This window comes from Rosa rugosa, chromosome 1 (genome assembly GCF_958449725.1).
Source record: "Rosa rugosa chromosome 1, drRosRugo1.1, whole genome shotgun sequence".
Lineage (NCBI taxonomy): Eukaryota > Viridiplantae > Streptophyta > Magnoliopsida > Rosales > Rosaceae > Rosa > Rosa rugosa.
In genome coordinates this window covers 44,571,998-44,594,174 of record NC_084820.1, presented here as the reverse complement: position 1 = coordinate 44,594,174, position 22,177 = coordinate 44,571,998, and the positions used below count along the sequence as shown (strand labels likewise).

Sequence of the window (22,177 nt, the reverse complement as noted above, 5' to 3'; positions counted from 1 at the left end):
ATTTGCATCCCTAACTTGCAAACCAGGGTACTTGTCAATTCTCAAATTTGAGCCTATTTATGCCACTTTCTTTCCACCAAATGAATGCACAAACCCTAGTAATGGGAAAGACCCACGCACCCTTCTATGTTCCCATACCGTGATTCATGGCATTACCATTTCACATGGAATCCTTAGCTCTCACTCCATAAAAGTTTGTTATCACATAGCCCATTTTGGAGGATAATGGACATTGATGCCCCACACCACATTTTCCTTTTTTCTTTAGTCACTCTCAAGTTTTCAACTAACAACTAACCTACATTTTACAAGAAAATCAAAGGAAACCCCCAAACCTCAAAAGCAAGTCTAAGTCACCCTCAACAACTTCACCACCCCTATACTTTATATTTTACATTGCCTTCTCATCCCCCATTTTATACATACCCCCTCATTCTCTTTTTCTTTCTCTCTCTCAATTCTCAAATCATCACACAGACACAAACTCAATTGTGCACTCACTCTCCATCATCATGGATTGGTTCTCATGGCTATCCAAAACTGGCCTAGAGCCTTCGCTTGTGTACGAGTATGGTCTTTGCTTTGCTCACAATGAGCTCGAGGAAGAAGACATTCTCTACTTCAACCACGAGTTTCTTCAAAGCATGGGAATCTCCATAGCCAAACACAGGCTAGAGATCCTCAAGCTTGCTAGAAAAGAAAAGGGTAGACTAGCAAGTAGTGCTCCGCGGCCCATGACGAGGTTTATAGTGGCGATCAAGAAGACCAAGAGGTGTTTTGCTGAGTTCGTACGGACGTGGACTCGCCGGAGTGAGGATTCTTCAGCTCTAGCACTCGTGCCGAGGCCAAGTAATTACAAGTCGAGGTTTAGAGGAGCCATGCTGAAGAGGAACAAGAAGTTGGGGGCGACCAAACAAGTACAAGGCACCAGGTTGTTGCTCACAAATGGTACAGCTGCTAATAGTCCTGTGGTGGTTTCCGGGCAGCCTCACGGCGACGGTTTTTCGAGTCCGGTGGTGTACGATGTTCGAAAGGAGGAGAAGATGGACGCAGATGACGACGGGTACTGGTCTACCGGAGTTGAAGAGATCAGGTGGGATACCATGTTCCAGGACTTGAAACCTACCTGAGGTTTTGTTCTAGTGTTTTGGTCAGTTTGTTCTTGATTCTTCACTGTTGTCATCTGTCTATGATGGTCATTTTAATGGTGAGAGATTGGTTTTTGGTTCTTCCACCATGGGAGGGTTTTGGCTTTGTTCATCACAAGGGTTATTTAATTAGCTTTTCTGTAGGTGGGTCATGCATTGGACAAAGTTTAAGGGTCTAGTCCGGCAATCACACTGTCTCCTTTGTTTTGTATGCGTCTCGTCTTTATCTGTGATTCTGATTGAAAGCAGTAGTGTTTAGTGTGATTGTGAAGATATGTATTTTACTGTATTAAATATGAAAAACTACAGTAACAAGAATTGTAGAGATATTTGTTATATGATATATCCGAACTTTCGGTGAAGCTTCATAAACATCTAATAGATGTTTAGACATATTTTCAGAGAGGCAAACATGGCGACAATTTGTCAAAATGGTACAACGATAATGTACTTTGTGTAACAATTTTTGTTTTACTATTATTCTGTAAGTAGTCTTTGACAAGTCTTTGAATAAGATCCCGAGAAAGATTTGTTGTATGATGTATTTTCATTTTCAAAAGATTATAACAAGAGCATCATTTTGGATCACAGAATTTGATTTTTATTTTATTATTATTATTATAATTTTTTTTTCAAGGGGCTGTTTTTTAGGTGAGATGACAAATGGGATTAAGACTACTGAGTCTGACATTCTGAAAAACAACCCGTTGCATCAATGAAGTGTCAATCTTCATGATGGAGGTTGGCTACCAATATATATCATTCTAGAATTTGTCTAAATAACTGTGATGACTGAAAAAAAAGAAGAGAAAAAGGGTCTCCTCTTAAATGTTCATAAGAAACCCAGCATACCTCAAACTCTAATAATACATCAATTTGAATATGATAACCCCCACAACCTTTGTCTTTAGCTTTTCCTCGATCTGCTAGTAGCACACAACCAACATATGCCGCGGGTCTGCTTGGGGGTGACTTATAGCGTAAATGCAGCTGATATAAGCAGCGGATATGTTCCCTAGTTATCTGAATAACTCTCCATAAAACCTGTGCGGCTTGATGTCATCACATAATAACATCTCCAATCATCAGTGGATTGCACTTGCAGGCAAACGGAAAGAACCCCCGGCATAAAGCATTTGGTAAACGGGACGTACCCTAACTGTCAAAATTATGCTCAAGATAGTGCCCAAACCACAGACGCCAGCTAAAACTATAAATGTGATCCTGAAACAGTCTGCACCTATGCAGGTGGAGGTTCCTTGTTTAGCAGCTTCAGCATCATATAAATTACCAGCAAGAAGAACTGAAAAAAGAACTGCACCAATAGGATTTCCTATTAACATGAAGCCGTAATTTATACCAAAATGTTTCAATCCAAAAAGTTCGGAGACAGTTGGAACCATCATAGAATACTGAACACCATAGCAGATACCAAGCAGAGTAGTTGCAGCATAGAGACTACCACTGAGATCTAACGCATACAAAATGAACGATAGGATCATCAATATATGTGCACATGTCATCCAAAATGTACGAGGAAGTGTATTGTTCCTGCAATGGACAAAATGTGATATTAATGTCATTCCCTTAGAGAGGCAAGAGAACGACTCCATCATTCAAAGACAGAGAAGATGGGTAACATATGCTGGAAACAAGGAAGGTCCATAATCTTGGGATTGTAAGAATGTTGATAGAAGTCTCAAGGACTAATGTGAATACCAGAAACTAAGTAGTACTGAAAAACAAAAAAGTACAATCTCCAAAAAAATCCAATCTGCTAATCCTACAATAGATGGAAGGCAAAAGAGGAAGGATATACATAAAGGGACAAGCACCAATGAGCTGTCTGAAAGATTTTTCAATTAATCAAAAAATGAAGGTACAAAGAACACAAGTCAATCAATTGAGTTAGCAGAACATATAAGAATCCCAAACGAAACATCAGATCTAGTATAACAATTTAATAGAAGTCAATGAGCACTTACTTGACAAAGTGTTCAGAAACAACACCTGAACCCAAACGACCCACAAAATTGCAAAAGCTGAAGAGAGACAACAATATTGTCGTTTCATCGCTGCCTAATGCAACCCCAATCTGGCTTAAATTATTGAGCACTGTTACTCCTGAACCTACCCCAAGAAAATATACAAACCAAAGCAGCCAGAAATCAGCCTTTATAAAAGCTTCTTGGAACTTAAAATCCTCTCCCCTCTTAGGTCTCCTTTTCTTCTTCGTCACTGCCCCTTCCCCAATAGCAAGAAGAGTTTCCACGTCTGAAGAATCATCAGCCTCATGAAAACTTCCAAGATTAGTAGCTGATGAGGATGGTGTCAACAAAGGATCTGTTTGGGTTGCATTACCTTCTGGTGGAGCAAGTTGGTCTGAAGAATCAATTCGGGCCCTTACAGGAAATAATGTCATTTTGACAGGAATTGCAAGGGGGGACAGCAGAAGGATAACCACAATAGCAATCAAAATATAAGAAACTGCTTGACTAAGGGATATCATCTGGTTTACTACTGTGATTAGGAGAAGATAGACTGCAAGCACAACACTGACAACTTGAGTGAAGAGAAAATGGCCATGCTCTGAAGACTCTTCTCCAGAAGCTGGAGTACATGGCCGAATAAAGTACATCAAGGCCAAACACAAAACAGGAAGCCCAAGAGCAAGGAACAGCAATAGATTTAAGGCAGACTCTTTAAGCACCAAACTGTATACCACTGTATAAACTGCAGCACTAATCCCAATATAGCCCTTGAGAATGCCAGCAACAGTGCCTCTACTGAGAGGGAAGTTCCTCATGTTGGTAACAAGCACAGCTGTGCCAAACCAAGCATTGCTATTCATGGCAATGAGAATTGTGATAAACAACTGCTATAGCATCAAAAGATAGACGTTAGAGATCCAAATGAAAAAATAACATATATACCAAAATCATTACCCCAACTGTACGCAGATAACATATGTCAAAATACAGTTTTGACTAACTAAATTTGCAACCTAAACAAAGCAAATAATGGTAAATGCAGATAGCTCACCATATAAAGAGGTGACAATTAACATGAATGCTTATTTACATACATATATATTCCCCCTCTTAATTTCTAGCACTAATAGACTTCTGTTTAAAGTAGCTTTTTTTCTGAACAGTTTTGGTTTGTAAGCTGCATAACTTAACATCTTCAGTTGTTCATACAAGAATGCCGGTGAGGAGGCAATGCTGAAGCAGCTGAACGACAAAATGAATACAGAAAAAAGAATTTGACATGTATATAACAAGTTAATGCATTTAAATAATTTTACTAATTTCAAATAACAAGTTAATGCATTTAAAGAATTCCATGATACTAATTTTGCTCTGAAGCCAATAGCCAAGCCATCTCTCATAGATTGGGGCACTACTCCATGAAAAAAAAAAAAAAAACAGTGAAATAATGATTGAACAGATTAACGTAATGACACAAAGATTAATGCATGCTTGTAGAGAAAAGTCCAAGAAACTCAACTAGTAACTCCATACTACTACATACACAAAATGGAGATGGTATTCAAATGTCAGTAACTGACCAAGGAAATTATGCTCAACTAGCCTTGGATTTAGATCCAAACAGTGGAAAGAATTATTTTTAAGTTTTGAGTTTTTTTTTTTTTTTTTTACCGTTGGATTCAGAGCCAAGGGTGGTTCAGCATAATTTTCTAGTTTCTGACAAGGTGAGCTCTACTCAACAAAATAGATACAAGAAATAACAACTGTACAACCACAATTTAGTGGAAACGAAGTTGAAAAATCATTCGGGTTTGAAAATCTAATCAATCCATGCTTAGAAAGAACATTTGTTCACTGCACGTGTAGATGGAAGGGTGTTGCAAGAAATTCATGAGTGTGTTGCCAAACTCAACTACAGTAAAATTGGAATTAATTGATAACCATCAAATTTTTCACACACGCACACTTAGAAGAACCATATCTTGATTATTTTTTCATCCTTATGGTCTCTCTGGCTGAGACCATAAATCATATAGCTTGTGTTTGGTCAAACCATTTATAAACCCATGTAATCAGTATCTATTGTGCATAATGTCCCACGTTCCTGAAACTGTAGCAAAATGCATTTAACTTTTGTGTAGTGTCTAGTTTCTGGTGCTTTCACCCAGACTGTATTTTGTGTCATTGATATAAGATAGAGTTGCACAAGCCCCAGGTATACACAGTAGAGAATTCTTCCCTTTATGCTATACGGTTTCCTGATAGCTGTAATGTTTTAATTGCAAATAGTGTATCTTTACAAGGAAAGTACGTTACAAAATCAACAGCAGACTTTGATTTTTCACTACAGGAGTTTTCAAAGGCTACCAGAACGCCCAAAGCCAAAATGAATAACCATTTTCAAAGCATTTGAACATTAGGAGACACTGGACGATGGTTAATTCCACCACACACAAATAGTTTAGGCAAACCTTAATCTCTTTTCATATCCAACAACCTCTTTCTGATGAGACCCATCCAACATTAACACTTAAACCCCAACTTTGGGAGGAAACTGTGATAATTTTTGATAGCATGCATTTGTTTTCAGTCATAGAGTTCTTTCTTTTACAATGATGTGATATAGCTCCTTGAATAAATGAAATTAGGAAAGAAAAACACTATATTTCCCTGATGGCTTTTAAGAATTTCTTTCAAATCTTAGGCCACACTGTTAGCAGCTGAAAATCGGTACATTCCCTTTGAAGAATGAAAAGCTACTTTTATTATAGCAGAAAATGGAATATCAGCATGATGTACCACATCGTCAAAATCATGATCAAAATCTTATTAAAGGACAACCAAGACCATAGTGGTAGATACATAATTCAAGAAATACTTTTTAACAAGTTATGCAATGACATAAACAACGTCTAAAATGTATATTCCAATCCAAAAGTTCAGATAGTCATATCTTTCAAGGAGGTCTGAAAAAAGCAGTCTAACACCTTGCACAGCAATATATACATGTATCCAAAACATTCCAATTCACAGCAAAATTTCAATACTTGGAGTTAACAAACTCAGCAGCAAGTTGAAACCCCACAAACCAATTTGAAATGGTATTTGCCAAAACTCAAATAAAAGAGAAGAAACTACAGAGACATGAACAGGGTGACTCACCAAAATATAAGGCATGTTGGCAACAGTCTCACTAACAGCAAGCCAGAGAACTCCATAGCCGAAGAAACAGAGCACACAACCAACCAGAAGCACAGCCCAAGGAGGGAACTTGTTGCAGGCAATCCCAGGAAGCAAAGCCACACTCTCTCCAATATCACTGGCCACTCCAAGAATGGTCAGCTGCATCTGGTTATAACCCAGCACGGATTTCAGCAAAGGAGAATACAGTGGGAAGTTGTAGGCATTGCCAGCAGCAATTTGGACCCAAACAGCCGCTCCCAAACCCACCCATGGTGGTCTGCTCCCAGCTTTCAGGACTGGGCTTGGCATTTTTGGTGTTACAATGGAACGTATGGTTTGCTAGTGGTTGCAAGACAACTAAGTCATGAGTTATACTCGTACCAAGTGGTCAGAAATAGAGGAAAGGCAGGAAAAGTGTGGAAAAGAAGGTCCAAAATATACACAGGGGTCAAAAGCAGAGGATGGAAAGGGAAGGAAAAACTATGTGGGGAAAGAACAGGGTCTTAGAGCTATCGGTACCAAGGCCACCTAACTTATGAAATATGGCATTCGGCCATTTGTCCGTTGGGCTGAGTTATACTGAAACTCATGGAGAGGGCACTGACAAGTCGAGAAGAAATGGCCGTAAGCTAGAGGACAGATGTTGAGTTTAACTTTTTATATATATATATTCAAATCATATGTTTTGTACCTATGCATAAAATTAGAGAAAGTTAAGTGTATTAAGACATAGTATATCAATTGTAGACCATCTAAATGTATTAAGACATAATGAAAGAAGGTTACAAAACTAAAGAAGGCAGGACATACATAAAAAACGCATCTAACCTCTTATTAAAATAACACAAATTAACGAAATTGAAAATTAAGAAGACCTAAACGATCCTATTACAATGACTCACCATAAAACTTGGAGTTGAATCCCACCAAGTGAAACCATTTGATGAAGCACCATAGTTAGCAAGGTCATCAAGCCAATTTAGTCTATCACTATGTGGAGCGAGTCTACCATTATAGGGAGATAGCATGCTTGATGTAGTCTTACATTAATGTTAGACGAAATAATAAAAATACATGAAATAACTAGTCAATTAAAAAATTTGCAAATTGGTCCGCGCGGGTTTTACTTTGCTCAATCAAGTTGTTGCAGAATGTAGATAGCAGTCATCGAATTAAACAGTCCAATCATTTTAGTTGTTGTACCCTAATTGCATTTGTTTTCTATTTTTTCAAAAGGGATGAACTAACTTTCAACTAGTGCAACATATGAATTTCAAATGGTACCTGATTTCAATGGAGCCAATGACGTGTTACTGGAAATGGCGCATGGTACACAATGTAGAATATACTTCAAATCGAGAGAAGATGCACCGCAAGATATCTAAAGGGAGAGTATCACCAAGAATAATTTAATACTTGAAATACGACTGCACTTGTTCTCCATGTTAATATATTAGTTGATACTTGCTAGTTTAATCGATGGCCTGAACAGTCAAATTGCCCTCGCACAAATTACTTTGTTAAAATATTTCGAAGACTATGAGGGGACGATGGGACATCGTACTTTTTGTTTAAGCTGATATTTATGGTTTTTCAAATATATATATAAAAAAAAAACAAAAACAAAAGTAAAGAATGTAGAAAAAAATACTCCAGTACAATTTGGTATAATGGCATAAGTCTCATATTTATAAGGGGAAGGTCGTGGATTTTTTTATTTTTTTATTTTTTATAAATTCAAGATTAGACGATATTAGCTCCTCTGCAACAACCGATTTGGGGCGTCAAGCGCCCACCCGCACTCTCGAAGGAGATGGGCCATTACATTCGGGAACCCACCGCCCGTCCCTCCATTTATTTTATTAAACTAAAAGAAAATACAAATAGAAAGGGGGACCAAACCAAAACCTTTCCAATAAAAAGAAATGTGAGAAAAAGCAAACAAAACATTAACTATATCTATATTCTGAAAGACCAGAGAGGTTTTTGCCATAAGAAGTCGCTGCAAAAGAAGTTCAATTATCCCACCAATGAGAGCTTGCATTGTCCACTCCATAATTAGCTAGCTTGTCTGCTAGTTGATTACCTTCGCGATAATATGTGAGAAACGAACCACGATCAAAGACAATAAAGTACAACAGTTATAATAGGAAACTGCTAAATTCCAAGGTATCCGTGAATGCGAAGCTGAAGATACAAAAATGAATAGCTAGTGAGGAATCACATTCAATCCAAAGCCGTCATCAACCCATTTTCCAAGCAATGTCCATCGCATAGCGAATAGCATAGAGTTCAACCTCAAGAGTCGTGGCAACTCCAAGTGAAACCGCAAAGCAACCAAGTGAGAGACCGAAATGATTTCTAACAATTCCCCCAAAGCTTGCCAGACCAGGGGAACCCCTAGCTGTCCCATTTGTATTCACTTTCACCACATGAGAAAGCGGAGTCAACTAGTTAATCTATATATGTGACTTTTGGTGCACGAGGTAACCTTCCAAGAACTCCAATTGAACGAAGTACATATAGTTCCACTACCGTATTATGCATGGTACCTTTGCTAAGTGAATTAATATCACTAAGTTGAGATATCACAGCCCGTGCAATAGAAGAAGCAAATATGATAATTTTCCTAAAGCGAAGTGAATTCGACTCACAATAAACTAGTTGTTGTATATGAGTTGTTTATTTAATAAAAAAAAAAACATATATAATGACCAAAGTCAAATTAGAAAATATCCTTTGTAAAGGATGATGACCTAAAAAACATGTTGTGTTAGTGGAATTTTTTTGTATTTGATAAACTTCTGTGTAATGCTCAAGGTTCTAAAAAACGCTAGGCGCTAGTCGGGCGGTGACCCAAGGACTAGTACCTAGGGGAGTAGGCGGTTTTTTTTTTTTAAATTTTAAATTATTTTTATGACATATAATAATATAAATAACAATATTTAAAGTCTAAAAATTAATTATAAATATAAAAATAGTCAAAATATAGAATAAATTAGGGTTTACGACCGCCTAGGCCCCGCCTAGAACCGCCTAGTCCCCGCCTAGCCCGCCTAGTAACCCAGCGCCTAAGGGAAACGCCTGGGCCAAAATCGGAGCGGTTCCTTGCCGCCTAGGCGGCCGCCTAGGCCGTTTTTTAGAACATTGGTAATGCTGCCATATTATTAATAAAATTCTTGTGTCTCCTTAAAAAGAAAAATAAAGTTATTGTGAAGTTTTTGAACGTTAAATTGCCAAATTTTAGATGCAAGACATGTTATCTTAGATATTCAGTGGTCATCCTGTCTTCTTTGATAAATGTCACAAAGTGTATTTTTTGGAAGGTTCATGAAGTTGTTCATCATCTGCTTAGCTAGTGCACTTTTGCTATCATGATTTTGGAATAACAATCGTTGATAAGGATTGGTAATAAGAATTAATTCAGAAGCCTCTAGCTAGTGGTTCTTATTATTTGTATCTCTTAGAGAATCTCCCATAGATCCCCTAAACGTTACTTTTACCAATATATATATATATATATATATATATATATATATATATATATATATATATATATATATATAAGGGCTTTTTTTTTTCTCAAATATCAACTCCAACAGCTCCGCTATCTCATTCTCTATTTTTAAAAATCCCTAAGGTCTCTTTTGGTTCATGAATTTGATGGCATGAGTGTTGGATCATAATTCATATACATATTTGTGCCCTAAAATATGGAAATTACTTGTTCTAAAATCCAATTTAATGTTGACTAATCTAATTCCATATTTTGTAGAAAATCTTGACAAGAGGAGAAAAAAGTGAAATTCCGGCAAATTTTCCGTGCACCACCACTTTTGGCGACACAAGTGGCGGTGCACCACCACTCACGTTGGTGCCATGTATTTTCCGGCCAGATTCATGGAGGAGCAAGGAGGATGAGTACCATAGCATCTATTCCATTACATCCATTCACCATCATTCTATCTTAACCAAATTCCAAACCTTTTGGTTTCAATTCAACCAAACACTCCCTATTACTCAAAAGTCCACCATCATCATCACTTCAATATCTATCATGTTTTAGGCTTAATCATCATCCCTCACTCATAATTTCCTACTCTAACCTACACCATCACTCCCATACTCTTTTCCCTCATTTTTGGGATCTATTACTACTCTCATACTCCACCTCTTTGCTTAATTTAAAAACCTAGCTACTATATTGACTTCTCAACACCATTTTCACATCCCACTCACAAGAAAGAGACATCACCCACACCACCCCATTACATCTTCTTTCTCTCTCAATCTCCTCCACAAAACCTCCATCTCCACCTCCCAAAATTCAAACCCATAACATCCATACTCCTCAACCTCCATCACCACCACCACTACTGCATGACTACCACTCAAAGTTGGCCAAAGGAGTATCATATCTTTATCACCATTCCATTCATCATCACCATCAAGAAGTTTATCATCCATCCATTCCACCATCAAGGAGGATTCAAGGAGCATTAAAGGAGGAAAACGAAGGAAAAGCTACCTATTGATTTGTCAAGCTTCAACTAGTTCATTCTTTCCTCAACTCTTTAATTTACCTTGATGAACTTTATAGATTTGATGCTAATTTGTATGATTATGAGTGAGTAGTTACTTTGTTAGGGCTAGGGTTGAAACCCCTAGCCAAACTTGTATGAATTGATGTTTTAATTGACATTTGATGTTATTTGTGATTTTCATCTTCATATGCTAATTCAAGATGTGAATGCATTCATTCAAACTACTTTGAATGTGTTGTGTTTGTCATCTCATGAAAAATTGTTTAGGGAGTAATTAACCTTAAGCATTCACTACACCAATTTTGTTATCAGACAACGGCAGAAAACCGTTGTGGGATTTGGAGACCCACCGTTGTAGAGTGAGCCGTTGTCTGATGAAAAATCAGACAACGGTGGAACACAGTTGTGTGATAAACACACAGACAACAGGTATGTGTTATAACTGTTGTGTGATAGCTCGGCAGATGGCTCGGCAGATGCCAAGCGCGCAGCTGCGCAGCAGTTGAGGGGCGTCTTCAGACAACAGTGCCAGTTTGCAACCGTTGTATGTTAAGCATGTCAGACAACATTTTTTTATTTTGTCTGTTGTCTGATTGCTCTTCAAACTTCAGTTCTTAGACTATATCTGTTGTGTGATTAACTTTAGGACAACAGAGTTCAATTGCTTCCGTTGTGTGAGTATAAATTAGAAGACACTAATTTGTTAAAAACCGATGTGTGATATGAATGATTGCAGTATATTTGTCCCAATTTTGGCATTTCGTGCAGTCGCCATTATATCTATTCTGTTGTCTGATCATTTGAACATCCCATTCTTGAATTAAATTGTGCATTCATTTGGTCCATTTACCAAATGAACAGTAGTTCATCAAATGTAAACATTGCAAACCATCAAATGAGTAATCTAACCAATGTTTTAAACTTCAAAAGCAAAAGAGGTGCATTTCCCAATCATTCAAGCCAACATTTAAACTATAAAAGCATTCTAGCACATGCCCATCTACTTGGGACATCAAAAGTGTGTATTTATATTGTTCCAAAACATGGCACATATATGATGCATGAAAATGTATCATCTACTTGGGTCTCTTTGAGTTTTGTGATTCTTCTTCACGATCTGCAACTGTTGCAGTAAAGAAGCTTGCTTTTTGAAAATGGAGTACATGGGTTGTTAAAGACTTGAGCTTTGAGGCGGTTTTGCTCATCTGGGGAAGTATTCCATACCTTGCCACCACATATGAAAAAAGAACAAAAAAATTATGTAGATAGAAAAAAAATACAAATTGTAAAGCACCATAGTCTCCGATGTAATAGAAATGTAAAAACAAAAATTGAAACAAAAAAAATATAGACATTTGCTGGAAAAATTGCATACCTTGCCACCATAGTTCCTATTCCGTGAATTATACATTCTTTCAAGTCCAGTAGAGCACCTGATATCAAAGACTTACAAAACTTTTCAATTGCTAGAACATTATATACCAATTGCTAGAACTTTTCAAATGGTAGTCACAAAACAACATCAAAATTACAATACAACCATAATTACCTCTTCTTCAGCAGCCTCTAGACCCCCCTGAACCCAGAAGCAGCTATAGATCTGCCAATAAAATGTGACAGTAATGAAATTGGTGAGCAATATACAGCGTAGATTACTTTGTGGGCAAGAATATAAATGAGAATATCCAGTGCTCAACTTTCTGCTAATTTAGATCATTACTTTGTGGGCAAGAATATAAATGAGAAAATCCAGTGCTCAACTTTCTACTAATTTAGATCATTACTTTGTAGGCAAGAATATAAATGAGAAAATGACCACATGATCTTCATTATGTTTGAATAACAGTACTGTTTGCTAAAAGCCTTTCTCAGTGTATTGCTCAGTTCTATTTGGACTTCCTAGAAAGTTTTTGAGTCATAATTAAAGAGGAATAACAATGTAATAACCATATATACTATGTATGCAATCAAATCACTGGATAGCATTAATTGTATGAAAAATAAAATACAGTTATGTCAAAGCAGAAATTCCAAATGCCTCATAATACAACAATTATATTTAATTGGCTGCCACAATCTTACTTGGTAGATCATATTCATAACCAGACAAATGATACTACAAAAAGGTGAATAGATAGTGCACCTCAATCCCTTCTGGCATGCAACGATAAGATTGGTATCCTTTGGAAATTTCTGATCAACCTTTGACAACTGGCTGTTGAGGAAAACCAATGAATATGCAAATACAATAATTCATCACATGAAGAAAGCCAGTTACAAAAATAAGATCATTTTTATTATTTAACCAAACCGCACCACTTACAAAATGAATTCCTAACAGCCTATTTCCTTTCCCCATACACCTAGATATCTGAAAAGGATACTTGTGAGCCTAGAAACTGATTAAGGCACAAACTTGGATTGACCAAATGTCAACGCCTCTTAAAAACTCGAGAAATACCAGATTGAAGACGAAACAGATGCATGTAATTTCTAGATTTTCCAAAAGCTAGAGCCATACAGGGTTTACAATCTTTAGACAAACAAGTAAAGTAGAAGAATTAAGCAAGGTTCAGTCAAACAATTCCTTACTTCAATCATCAGGAAATAACAGGGTGAAATTTAGCGATGGAAAAAGTAACACAACTGAACTAACTCCAAACTAAATTTCACAAATGAAAAACTTAGGCAACTGACAGGTAAAACTCGCAGGCGCCATAAGGCCGTGATTAAATCAAAGTATAAACAACAAGAAACAAAGCAGAGTTCTACAAGGACTTTCTTTCTTTACTTTTCAATATGATAAAAACAAAGAAAGATGCTTTAAAACTACAAGGCCAAATCACATGCTGATGAATTTATAAAATAAGTGCACAAGATCTCATCACCAACTCAGTTGGCTTAGGAAGCCTTTAACAGGTTGCAGTACCATGTTGGTATCCTGTAAAAAGGCTGGTAAAACTTGAACAGGCTTCACCGATGTAAGCATGCCAGAAATAATAAGAATTGATCGCACTGATAATTATGTGCAAGTTATTCTATCACTTGATTTTTGCTGAAAACATATGCCAACAAATTGCCCCTTAAAATAAACAATAGAGATGGAGAAAAGAACACTTCCATTTAACAAGAGAACCGAACAACCATGCACATGTGAAGCAACAATTATAAGTTCTATCCATTGCAATGTTCTATTTCTATTTCATACCCTTCTGAATCTATGTAATCAATGAACTTAACTCGTGCAGTACTAACAACATCAAGACGAAAAGCAAGAAAGCCATGGCACAGATTGAACTCATTGAAGTGACTCCAAAACTGACATACTTGTTATACGCCAATGTAGGCACACCACTCCACCAACCCCCTACAAAAAAGCAAAAAAAAGAATGTAACATTGTGGAGTAAAACAACCAAAAATAAGAAGCAATGATAAGTTTCAAGTCAGAAGCCATTTGATTAACCAAGGTAATACTACCTTCACCCATAACATATTGTAAAGATATTATTTCAACTATTCATTAGTGAGCCACAAAAATTGCCCCGAAATCAAAAGCATAAAGCATAGCAGTAATGTAAAACTAGATCATAGTTAAGAGAGACGTACAAGATAGCACAATACCCATAGTGAATCCCATAATCTTTCTATAAAGAGTTCCAACATCGAATTCGTCACCAACATCAAATATTGGAATCCAGGTTGAGCCTTTGACCCATGCCTATAACACACTTGAGAAAATTTAAGCATAGTCACAAAAACAAATATAGAAAGGAAACATTATATTAAGCTGTGTCTACCTTTTTGTGTTCTATAGAGGGACAAATTAACATCAAGAAGGGTTTTGTTAGATAGTTGAATTGCATACCCAGCTTCCGTTGGTGTTAAAGGTTTAATCTTTCCGTCCCTAATCTATATCAAACAGTTAAAACTCCAAATAACCACATTAATATATCTAAATGCAACATAAATCATTACAATCTGTAAAGTAAAAGAGGAAGTCTCTCTCTTTCACTCTCAGTTTCATAGCATACCAGAGCATCCCATCTTTTTTTGGTAGCAGCCATATCTCTCATTTGCTTCAACTCGAAATCTTCATTGTCAACTTGCATTCTTGTAGCACTCCTACTCTGAATTGGAAACAAACCAAGTTAGAAAATAGACAAGAAAACTTCAATAAGAAGAGAAACCCAGTAACCAGAACATGACAAAGGTTGAGAATTTACTTATAAAATGGTGGTTCTATAAGAGGGTCCTTTCGGTTTTGAAGAAGAGCTTGAACAATGGTTTGTTTCATATGGTAATTTGGTGGGTTTTTCGTTTCTGAAAACTAGAGCACGAAATGGTGTGAGTATTCAGAGATAGAAATCCCAGAGCTTCCATTGGAGTCAGAAAGTGAGAGTGAGAGTGAGCAAATTACAGAGTCTTGGGATTTGGTTATCTTCTTCGTTGCGTGTCGTTTGTTGGCAACTGGCGAGTATGAGGCCAATGAGATATATAGCTTCCACGCCAAATACCAACCTGTAGATCCATGCCCAAAAATCACAAATTACTAGAATTATCACAGACCTAGATCTATCATTCAACTTCAGAATTCCCCCCAAGTAAAAACAAATTAAATGGTGAAAAAAGTTAAGAGGAATAGTTACCAGAAGCAATGAACAAGATGACGAGTGCGATTGCGAAGAGAGGACAAAGAGTCGTGAAAACCCCAAATCGAGTAGCCGTGAAACCCACAAATCGAGTAACCCACAAATCCCCAAATCGACGTTGTAAACCCAGAGATCGAAGAACCCTAATCTAATCCAGTAGCCTAGAAGAACCCCGTTTTCGTTCTCCTCATCTTCAACTTGAATCTAGTGTTTTGAGAAGTGGTGATGGCTAAGATGAGTTTTGCGAAGATGGGGATGGTGTTTTGCGAAGGTGGGTTTTGAGAAGAAGATGGCTAAGATGGTGTTTTGCGAAGATGGTGATGGTGTTTTGCGAATATGGGTTTTGATCGAGAAGAAGATGGTACCGGCGTTTTCCTTGAAGAAGTCGACCAAGTGTTTGCTGTGTGTTAGAAAACGGCTAGGTGTAATGAGTTTGCCCTAGTGTGGGAGGACAAGGCGCATCAAGTTGTTTTCAATTTTTTATAATAAACTCAGACAACGCATAAATGATGTTGTGTGGTCTGATTGTCTACATTATACTTCAGCTGAGGGACCAAAGAATGAAAACTCCCGCCTATTATGTTCAAGTACAAACTCATTTTTGGCGCTAGGATGGCTTTTACATTCACACAACAAAAATAGGTCGTTCTGTTGTAAGAGCTTACAAATTTTAATTTGAGCTCAGGCAACAAGGAGGGGAAGTTCCCGCTCTATGCAATCAAAGTTTCAATTTTAAGGGGGGAATGAGTGGTTTTTGGAGGCACATCCAAACCTGCCAATATATATTCCTTGATCAGACAACACAAAAATAGAAACTGTTGTATGACATTTTGCAAGCTACACTCATACAACAGATATAACTATTCTGTTGTACAATGTTCTACAAATTTAAAGCCAAATCTGAGTCATGGTAGGAGGGAAATCTGCCGCTCATTTTTTTTTCATTCACACAACGGATCATTCTTATAAGTGTGGTACAATTACCTTCTTGCTAAAATTTTTTGAATTTTAATAGCCTTATACAACGCAAGTTTACTAAACATGTTGTGTGATTCACTTTTCTTCATCACACAACACTTTTTTTTTTTTCGTTGTGCAAAAAGTGTTGTGTGTTAACGTTTTTGGTGTAGTGATTTATAGCATGATAGCATCCTCTATGTGCATGTGAGGTTGTGAGTTAAAATCACCTAAATCTAGGATTGGTTTGCTTGCATGATTATCTAAACTCAAAGCTTTATGCATCTAGGAACAATGAATTGAGACTTAACCGGTAATAGGATTTGTTCTTAGGTAGTTAATTCTAGACTTATCTGGTTGGAATTGATAACATTAAAAGAGCTTAAGCCTTTGTAGTCTTATTTAGATGCAAAGAGGGTAATTGGGAAATTAGAATAGCATCACTTGTATTTAAACTTCAATACTTGCAAGGGAGGTTGCCAATCCAACCCTTACTTCATCAATTATATTACTAGTTTAGTTCAGAGTAGTTTTGTTTACATTTGAGCATTTATTTTAAATTGGTTCATCACTCTATCCAACAAACAATTTCACTACCACCACAATGCATATACTCCTCATGAGCCTAGATTTCCTTGTGAATTTTAGGTTTGTGATCGTACATTTGCATATTCTAGCTCTCCTTAGGTTAACACCCTAGCTAGTGAAAGGAATCCAATCCTCGTGGGTTCGACAATGTCTCTTAAATCCCTATACTATTACTTGTACCCCTTATACTTGAGAGTGGCTATTTGGCTAACAATGGGAAAGGAAATTGATTCACTTCATGTATTTGGTAAGCACAAGAAGAGGAATGAGTTCCCAAATGAAAGGAAAAACTGGGGGAGTGAATCATCCCATACCCACAAGGGATTCATTCTCCTTCTCTCCTTTCTTGCATTAATTACTCATCTTTTATTATTTTATTGCATTAATTTGTAATTTCATGACAACTTTCTCATCCCATAGGAAAGACAAAAGAATCCCTTTACTTTTCGTGAACCAAACGAGGTCTTTCACGTTTTCATTACCTATTAGGAAGAAAGAATATAGGTAATGACAATAGCCAATATAATTGTGACATGTATCTTCTTTTATGTTGCAAACATGATTAATGACTAAACACATTTCATATATACTTTTTGATTACCCAATTAAAAATAAAAATTGATTCAAATATTCCCTCAAAATTTTTTTTGATTCAAATATAGCTACGCTTTAAGTAATATTGTTGGAATGCCAAAAAGTGTGCTTCTTTGATGGTTGCAATAGGTGTGGTTGCTCAATGGAGTTTGTTTTACATAGCTTGTGGGGATTCTAGAAAGCAAGAAGGGTTTGGAAACACACTTAGCTAGGAGGGGTTGTGAAGAGTTGAAGGGGCAATCCTTTATCGATGTGGTTATCCGAGTGGCAAATCCGGGTACATGTAAGGAGCTGGAGCTGTTTGCATTCATATGTTGGTGGATTTGGAAGAACAAAAATGATGTCGTTCATGGGAAGCAGGAGTTAAGACCCCTTGCAGCTTGTTTAACGGTGTTTAGATTGGCAAATGAAATTCACTAAGATATCGGGAGGTTCCCCTTCGACACAAGCAGGCTTGACAAAAGAGGTGACTACTGAAGACCAGGTAAGTAGTAATTTTGTCCCTATTTTGTTTTTTGACGGGGCTGTGGACAAGGAGAATGGGAAGGTTGGTCTAGGGGCTATTCTATTTACACGGCAGGGAGTCTAATGGGTGCTCTATCCATGCCGCTGCCCTGTTCTCTTAACCCTACAGCAACTAAAGCTCTTGCCTTATGGCATGGGTTGAAGTACTGTAGGTAATTGGGGGTAAGAAGTGTTGAAGTGAAAGGGATGCTCTCAATGTTCTAAATGGTCATAATTGGGATCATAGCAAAATTGGAGGAGTGGTAGTTAGATTGATAATGAGTGAGTGAGTTTCAGTTAATTTCATAGAAGCATGTGAAGAAACGGCTCAATCTAGTGGCTCACAAGCTTGCTAGATTTGCGTTGTCATTAGCAAAAAGGATAAAATAGGAAGTTTAGGGGAAAATGGTGAGGGGAGGTCCAAATACTAAACAAATAGGTCTAAATAAAACAATCCAATGACTTTTTAACTACTTGGACTAAAATTTGACTAAAAAATTGCTAGTATTGCTAAAGATGCTTTAAATAGAACATTGTAAAATAGAGTTACAAGTCAATTTGTTGTAACCCTGAATGGAAACTAGAATCAAAATTCAATTAGATGTCAAAATCAAGCAATTTTCCACAAATGATTGGAAGATCTACTAGTGCTTGTATTATACACTAGGGTTTGATGTAATAACCCGAAACTTAGTATCACTGTAGAGCACTCTAAGATACCTTAAACTTAGAAATAATCCAAGTATCTTCTAAGCATTTATTTTCCCGTTTAGAAACCGATGATACCACATGCTATACTTACAAGTTATAATAGAGTTCTAGGAACTTACTAAAATACCTTAGTTCGTATTTCTTGTGTACACTCGATATTTGTTATTGAGCCCAATACTATTACCTATATTATTTTTGTGATGCATGTTATTTTAGTACTAGTTATTGCTAACACATATTTTGAATCTTACGAAATGACATATCAATCTTCGTATTAGTTTGAGAAAATGTGTATCTATGTGTATATCTATGTGTATATTTGTATACATGATTCAAATGCCAATACATCTAGAAGAACTAATCTGATTTTTCTTTCTAACAACCATAACATTTCTTGGAAATTCCTTGGAAATTTCCTTGTAAATGCTTTGTAGACTTCCAACTCACTTTTGACTTACAAGTCAAGTGAGAATTGATTTTTAATGCATCTTTCTAGTCTTTATAAACATGAAGCTGAATCATTTTATTTTCCTTCAAGCCTTAAGATCAAGTGCAAAACTGATTTGGAAGTCTTAGTTGTAGAGAAAACTCACCTCACAAATCCTTCATCCTTTTCTTTTAAGAAACTCCCTTTGTTTTTCTCAAAGAAGTCCAAGCTTGGATCCAAGACCAAAATCTTCACTTCACTTCTGAGTTTCTTAAGTAAGTACATGAATACATTCCTATATTCTTTTGCCTTTAAGATTTATCAAAGTGCATAACCGATGATAAAATGGAAAAGAATCTGTTTTGCTGCAGTCATATATTTTCGTGTTTGATAAAAGTTAATCTTGTCAAAAATAATTATATTTTCAGTTTCTTCATGAAAAATCCTTCAGTTTAGGCTTTTGAATCACTAAAAAAGGTTAAGAAATGAAGAAGTTATGGCTAATCAAAGTTTTCAACTTTTAAACTCGCTGGAAATCTCATACCGCCATCACAACTTCAAAAATTCATATCTCCCTCATTTCTTATCCATTTTCTACAAACTTTATATCAATTTGAAGCTTAGGACCTCTACTTTTATTCTGGAGAGTTTGAGAAGTAATGGTAAAATACACAGTACGTAAAGACTTAAACATCAAAGGTCAGTTTCAAAAATATCGGTTTCAGCACTGTTATGGTTCTTTTACCATTTCTGAACTATATCACTCTGATCTGGACTACATGACTTATTCCATTGAATTCCTTATGAAAAATCCTATGACTTGGTGTCCTCACTTGACTATTTCGGACATGAATTGAACAAGTTATAAAAACAGAAAGTTGACAGTACTTGGTACTATTATTTTGATTGACGAATGGACACTTCGGACTAAGATTTCTAATACTATGAAAAGAGGACTACTAACTCTTTGACTACTAACTAATATTCTTTTACTACTTCTAATTTACAGTACTTTTATTTTATTGCACATTTACTTTCAAGTTTAATTTGCAGTACCTTTATTGCACAATTACTTTCAAGTTTAATTATAGATATATATATATAATTATGTATATATATTAATTTGTCCACACAATTTCAGTTATATTTACTTATGTAAGCTTGTTTATATGCTTGTACTTTATTATTACATATTTTACTTGATTTCAGTTATGTATAAGCTTATTTTTAATTAGCTTATTTTTAATTATGTTGTTTGCTAGTGAATTTACTTATTTGTGTTATATAATTATGCTACATATGTTTTCATATGAGGTTATTCCTAAATATATGTATGTCTCTATATGTGTGTGTACATATACATATATTATGATCTATAATTTATAAAGATTGTATTTTGTGAATTTGATTATGTCTGAGAAGTACAATTGTGAAGCCGGGTGTTATCTACAACCCCGTGCTTAAGTGAATTACTGGTAAATGTGTTTTGGTGTTATGAGACGTTAAGCCTGGGCCCTAGTCCCTTCAGATAGTGCATTATTATACTCTTAGGAAGGTTGCTTACTTTGAGTATACATACTTGGGTATAGTACGTTGGACCCTGGTATGCTGCGGCTTACCCATGCTTTGGTATTATGGACCCTAGCATGTGGTTTCCCGTGCTTTGGTATTATAGACCCTAGCACGTGGATTTATGAATTGTTACCAGTCAATCTGGCTTTCCCGTGTTTTGGTATTATGGACCCTAACACGTGGATTTATGATTTGTTACCAGTTAATCCGAAAATTCACTAAAATGAAAAGTGTACTTATATTGTTTTGATCAAATATCTATCTGTGGTATATTGTTAATATGTTATGGTGTTAAGTGAAAAGAGAATCGAGCATGCATTGTTTTGAGGTTATTTGCACCTATTATTGCTACAGTATTTGTTGATTCGATAAAGAGATGTGACTATGTGATTTATTACCAGTTTTATAATCGTTTATATATATATGTGTCTGTTGTGTGTATACAAATACACATTTAAGATTTGGTGTGAACATATAAATGGTTCTCGGTACATTTTTACTTGGTTGTTCAGTTTTGATTTCTTATAAGACACATTAGTATAAGAATGTAAGCTGTATTTACTGAGTCTGTGTTACTCATGATGCTACACCTTCATGTTTTCAGGTAACGAGTAGATGCATGGGGAAAAAGGGGATGAACCTACTAAATAAAAGAAAGTTTTTCCTACTACTATTTCAAGATAATGAGTACTGTAATATATTTTGCTTAACTTTGGTTACGTAAATATATTAACAATTTCGTTTTCTAATAAAAGTACTATTCAGGTATATCTATATATAGTCTTTTACTTTCTTTCAAAAAGGAAGTTTTATTTAGTTTGGCTCACATCCCAAATTCGGGTACCATATTTCAGTACAATATTGGTCTCGAGTTTGGGGGTGTGACATTTGAGTTCCCAAATACTTCATTCCTACTTACTTTTTTGCTTTGAGCTTTCTCTCTAATTTAATGTTGTGTATACATGAGTAAAGTACTGTTCATGATTAGTGACCGAGTGATCATGCCTAGTGTATACATAAATAGGTGCTCAAATATGTTTATCATAAAATATGAAATAAGGTAAACTATTTCAATATATGACTTGCACTTTGTGCATTTGTGTTCACAAACACAAACAATTGTGAATGGAAGTGGATTTCACATGAAAAATAACTTGTTTTATATTTCTTGATTTATGTGTGTCATATTTGCCCAAAGGTGCTAATCTGTTTTGTATATTTCAATTTGATTTGATGTCCGTAAACTCGTGAAGAAACAACTTATTTCGATTGGAATAAGTGCCTTGTTAAATATCTCATGAACATTCA

The 22,177-nt window shown here is 36.1% G+C and overlaps 2 protein-coding genes and 1 pseudogene across 3 annotated transcripts; 1 reads left to right on the top strand and 2 right to left on the bottom strand.

Moving 5' to 3' along the window:
- Positions 1-335: 335 nt before the first annotated feature.
- Positions 336-1,685, top strand: LOC133725046 (uncharacterized). Its single transcript, XM_062152065.1, has one exon. The coding sequence runs from the start codon at positions 513-515 to the stop codon at positions 1,128-1,130; it is 618 nt and encodes a 205-aa protein (XP_062008049.1). The 5' UTR covers positions 336-512; the 3' UTR covers positions 1,131-1,685.
- Positions 1,686-1,838: 153 nt separating this feature from the next.
- On the bottom strand, positions 1,839-6,869 carry LOC133725045 (protein NUCLEAR FUSION DEFECTIVE 4). 2 transcript variants are annotated; one of them, XM_062152063.1, is made up of 3 exons: positions 6,302-6,869; positions 3,134-4,026; positions 1,839-2,699 (listed from the first exon to the last, which is right to left on the bottom strand). In XM_062152063.1, exons 1-3 carry the CDS (start codon positions 6,629-6,631, stop codon positions 2,234-2,236), a joined length of 1,689 nt encoding a protein of 562 aa, XP_062008047.1. In that variant the 5' UTR covers positions 6,632-6,869; the 3' UTR covers positions 1,839-2,233. The 2 variants fall into 2 exon arrangements, with proteins under 2 accessions (XP_062008047.1, XP_062008048.1); XM_062152064.1 differs by having other exon boundaries at positions 3,134-4,023; positions 6,302-6,867.
- A 4,940-nt stretch (positions 6,870-11,809) lies between these two features.
- Positions 11,810-15,787, bottom strand: LOC133725044 (rhodanese-like domain-containing protein 11, chloroplastic; annotated as a pseudogene).
- Positions 15,788-22,177: the final 6,390 nt, after the last annotated feature.